A 4,971-nucleotide genomic window follows, 5' to 3' on the forward strand; every position below is an offset into this window, starting at 1 on the left:
CGAGCTATCCTACCATCCTACTATCGCAATTCTTCTATCCTATCACCACTATGCTACTATGACAGGTTTTACTTTTATCAAAATTTGTTATTACTCAACGCAAACATTAGTGCAATATACATTTTCTAGTGACAAATGACAACATTGTTTCATGATGTTATAGTCAATTGGGTAAGAAATGATTTAACATTATAAAAAGCTAACAGAACTGCAAATATTAATTAAGACAGGGTCTTTAATTGCGTTATATAATAACAGTATATTACTGTCAAATAAATTTACGCATGAAAAGTCATATTAAGTATAGAGTACAGTTTCGCACAAAGGATCTGACAGCTAATAATTTTTGTAGGGAGAAAGGTGTGTGAATTAAAACAGCTATTTGATCAATAATCTTTTGAATGCGACTCAGATATCCTCATTTAACCTAGTATTTGATATTTGTAATACGTAAATGAATTAAAAAAAATACTCTTTGCCCAACGCCGTGTTGCTAATGTATGTGAAAGATTGATCGAAGTCCCCTAGAGAATACACTAGTATGTTAACATAGTGCAGCCTTTCTTAAAATGATAAGTATTACTGACAATTATTACAAAAACAATTTATTAAGAGATTAAAATAGTTTCATTTTTCACTGGATGTTATGATAAGTATAAATTGTCACCTGAAATTCTCAGTGACATTAATGATTGCACTTTGCATGCCAAGTTATAAATAAACATAGTCAAACATTTACAAACTAATGATATTCGAGTTAAAAAGCTGGACATTTTGATACTAAACTTTCTGTTCAGCTAATTAACATTTTGTGCGCAAAAATCTGAATATCTATATTTACACGGAGTTTGGTTAAAAATGCATGTCCGTCCTTGAGAAATAACACAAGAAAAGTAAATACAACGATCAAATGTCACTGTTCATTGCAGCATTTCGGTGACAACAAACGCACATTTTCAAAAGTAAGGAAAAAGTCGGTTTAAAATTAAACTAGATTCCATCTCCAGCGTACCTTGCGAATAATCATGCCTCTTTGTTGGCAGTTCTTAAAAGCGATTAAACTAAACTGTAAAAAACAGTGTAAATTTTCTGAAAAAAAAGTAACGCATTATCAGAATTTGAAGTAAATGATTTATCATAATTTCAGTAGATTGTTATATTAATTTTAAATGCATTGAAATTTAAATTACCATTCCCTTTTAATGTAAATATGAAAATCGATACGCAGACAATTAAACCTGGGCGTGAAGTAACAAGGAAGTTAGGTTGTTAAATTACGACTTAAATATTTTATTGTGTGTATTAATTTTAAACTTGAAGGTTTTTCTGTAATTTTAAATAGATGTATATTTTCCATATATTGTCAGTTTCCTTGTTATTCACAAAAGAATTGGTGGACTAATTCATACTATTTCGTACAGTGAAAAGGAATGAGAAACGAGGTGTTTAACGGAAGGTAAACAAAAAGAACTGAATCAACAACTTAACTGAAGAAGCATCAGAGAAACACTAAGAGGAAAATAAAATAACGTATTAATGATAATGGGAGATCGAACGGTGATAAGCCTTCGTGATTGGAAAGTATTCAATAAAGTGATTCCTAAATACATAAAAAACAATATGAATATAGAACAAGCTGTCGATTTGTTGTATTTGCGAGGATATATTACAAAGGAGAAAAAGCAAATATTAGAAACGATCTGTTGTAGTGAAGTTAGGAATAAAGACAAAAACAGAAAACTATTAATTGAATTATTAACTACCTTAGATTTCAATGACATTGTAAGATTTTTACGAGATATAGGTCAGAACTCTTTTGCTAATGAACTTCAAATGGAACGCTATAGTAGAGGTATCATTATACCTTCACACGGCTCTGACATAGCAGTAAGATATGGGACTTTTACTTATTACAACAATTTGAAAATTCAAATGGATAACAACATTTTTCATGACAGAATTATAGAACTTGTTAGGCGTTCAGCTTTTTTGAAAGGATCACTAACTATCGAAACGAATCCAACGAAAAGGCAACGTCTCGTGGATCGATATGCAGTGGTAACCTATCAGAAAGTGGCACAATACAGGTTGGTATGTCTTTGTATTTATAAATCGTTGACCAAGTACGAGGGGAAACCTGTGGAACGTACAATGTATTGTTTTTATTTAATTTGGGTCAGTGCAATTCTAATGTAGACTATTGTGACAGAAGAATACATATTTGTATAATCCGCAATGGGTATTAATTATCTGAAACTAACATTACATACTCTTTATACCATATATTCTGCGTGTGAAATAATGTTTTTGAAACCTAGCGTGCCTTAAATTTCGCTTACTATAATAATTTCACAATAGTTATCAAAATACTATATCTTTTCCCATATCATCAAAACATGTTGTCGTTTTTTAACTACTCTTATCTCTGTACATCAGGCCGCCTTTTGGTAAAAGATAGAAACGTCAAATAATCGAATCCTCCAGATATGAAATATCTCATAAATTTACAAAAACTTTTCCTTTGGACTTCATTTAAAAAGGTTTATATATATTATTTATTGTCTGATACCCAGTCAAGCGGAGCCATACAGAGGTTCTCTAACAATTAAGTATTGTATATATTTTCATTTTCAAATAAAGCAGACTTTTAATAAAACTAATACATGTATTTCGTTAACGTGAATTTCGAATAGACTAACCGAATTGCGGATGCACCAAACAATGTATAGGTGGCAACAATTGTGTTTACTGATGAAACCGGCAAGTTTATATTTTTGGCCGAAATTTCTGACAAGTGAAAATAATCCAAATTAATCCTGATGTTATTGGATATCTTTCTTTATGGCAAATATCTCAAAAATAAGCACGCACGCCTAAACATTTCATTTATCCTGAAGAAAAACAGATTTTTTTTTAAAATCTGAACATACTATAAAAGCAGGAAAACAATGTTACATCAATAACAACCTACATGAATTCTCAAAATTTCTGTCGATATTTCTGGATCTAGGTAAAGGCGTTGTAAATTATTATTTTCAATTATTATTTTTAGAGCTTACACTGCGCATTGAGCTTACACCTGGCCTATGCAAAAAGGTAAAACAATATGTTTATGTTAATGTTAATGAAGAAACAAAAAAACTATCTAATTGTTTTGTTTTGATATTTTACTTTATTTGAAACAGGTGGCATTTAATGAAATTGCTATTTGATTACATCTTTAGGGACAGAGAAGACAGAGTAAAAATGTTACAAGAAATGAAAGATTCCTTACCGACAGACGTGGATGGAACATTTACAAATATCATTTACCTATGTAAGATGGCGGTGACGGAAATGCATGCGGGAAATGAGGAGTTGGCGAAAGAATACACGAGCGAAGCATTTAAACTGTGTGACGGCTGCCAACAAACATTTGTCAAAGTCTTTCTTTGTCATGATCTACAATTCGTGTCAAGAATTTTACATTCCTCCTCACATACTGACAGACATTTGAAAGATACAATTTCAGGAGGAGATCTCGGATTACTTTTCATGCAGGAAGAACAAGATGACTCAGCAAAGATATGGAATCGTGTCTTTCTTTCTGAGAATGCTATGGGACTTCTTAAGATTAGGAGCAATTTTAAAGTGATCCTGGAAGAAACAGTAGATGAAAATGACATAAGGCATGCTGAGATGCTGTTGGAACATTTGGTTACTAAACAAGGCCCGCTTGAAATTCGCAGGGAGATGATTTATTTTCTGTGTCAAGCACGTATCAGTGAACTCAGAGCAGATTTAGACGAGGCTAAGGATTATGCCTTGAAGGCCAAAATCCTGGCAGAAGAAGGTGTTCATTTTGAAAACGACAAAACTAACATCGCTGATTATTATGATTATCTATGCGGCAAATAAACTTTTTCCCGCTTTGATGCTAAGGAACTTGTGCAGATGTAGATGCTCACTATGAGACCGTATCAAGCTCCCTCCATTCCTTTTTCTTACATCCACATGCAGATATGTGTACTTGAGTTTCGCATTAATGTCACCAGTAATTTATGCATAAGACATGTGCATACTATTTTGAACTATTCTTTAAATGTTCAGTAGCTCCCTCACTAGATTTATTTTAAATTGTCGTAATAAACATGCTCAGTATCATTATAACCATTTTCAAACACCATTTGCTTTTCCATACACTTCCATTATTACAGTATGGCGTTTACGGCCTTCCACAAATCGTAACATGTATATCAAATAGCATATTTTAAGAACTGTATTAGTTCCACAAAAATGGACGATAGACATGGAATAATGATACTTTATTTCTGTATTTATTGGGTGAAATTTATGACACCTCGCCCTGTTTACATCGTCAGCATGATGGACGAAAGCATTTCATGAAACCATTTTCAATACACATCTAATACAAGAAATATTGTCAGAATGTATAATGAAATACTGTAACCAAAGTAAAAAAAAATGGTTTAGAAAAAAACACTCCTTGGGTTTGTTTAGATGGCTGACCAATCAGAACGGACTTAGCCTTACCTTATTTATTTATCTTACTCGCAGTAAGCAGCCCCTACCCCCACCCCACTCCACCCCTTGTACGTTTCTGAATTGGTCCTCTCTGACCATATAAATTAAGTTTTCGTGTTACTCGTCAGACATATTCTGATCTTCTGATCACCTCTTCCGATGTGGTTCCAGTGCAAAAGATTCCGTGGAAAATCTTTACGTTGAAAATTGACTATGTATAATTTGATATTCAAATTTGAACCACCAGCGATATAAAGTAATATCTGGAAGGCATTTATCTTCAGACTAGTTTTTACAAATTGAGTTTCTATCCGTGTCAGCTCTCCGAGGAACGTTATTCAGAGGTCGCTCTATATGCTGCTTCAACTTTCCTTGTAGCGTATATTTAGATCGGCGTTTTGCTATCACCTAGAGCACACACAAAGGCTTAAGGTTTAAAGGCTGACG

The 4,971-nt window shown here is 32.9% G+C and overlaps 1 protein-coding gene across 1 annotated transcript; it reads left to right on the forward strand.

Moving 5' to 3' along the window:
- The first annotated feature begins 1,252 nt into the window (after positions 1 to 1,252).
- LOC123553232 (uncharacterized) lies at positions 1,253 to 4,472 on the forward strand. The gene is made up of 2 exons (XM_045342978.2): positions 1,253 to 2,087; positions 3,225 to 4,472. Exons 1-2 carry the CDS (start codon positions 1,537 to 1,539, stop codon positions 3,895 to 3,897), a joined length of 1,224 nt encoding a protein of 407 aa, XP_045198913.2. The 5' UTR covers positions 1,253 to 1,536; the 3' UTR covers positions 3,898 to 4,472.
- Positions 4,473 to 4,971: the final 499 nt, after the last annotated feature.

Source organism: Mercenaria mercenaria, chromosome 4 (genome assembly GCF_021730395.1).
Source record: "Mercenaria mercenaria strain notata chromosome 4, MADL_Memer_1, whole genome shotgun sequence".
Classification (NCBI taxonomy): Eukaryota; Metazoa; Mollusca; class Bivalvia; order Venerida; family Veneridae; genus Mercenaria; species Mercenaria mercenaria.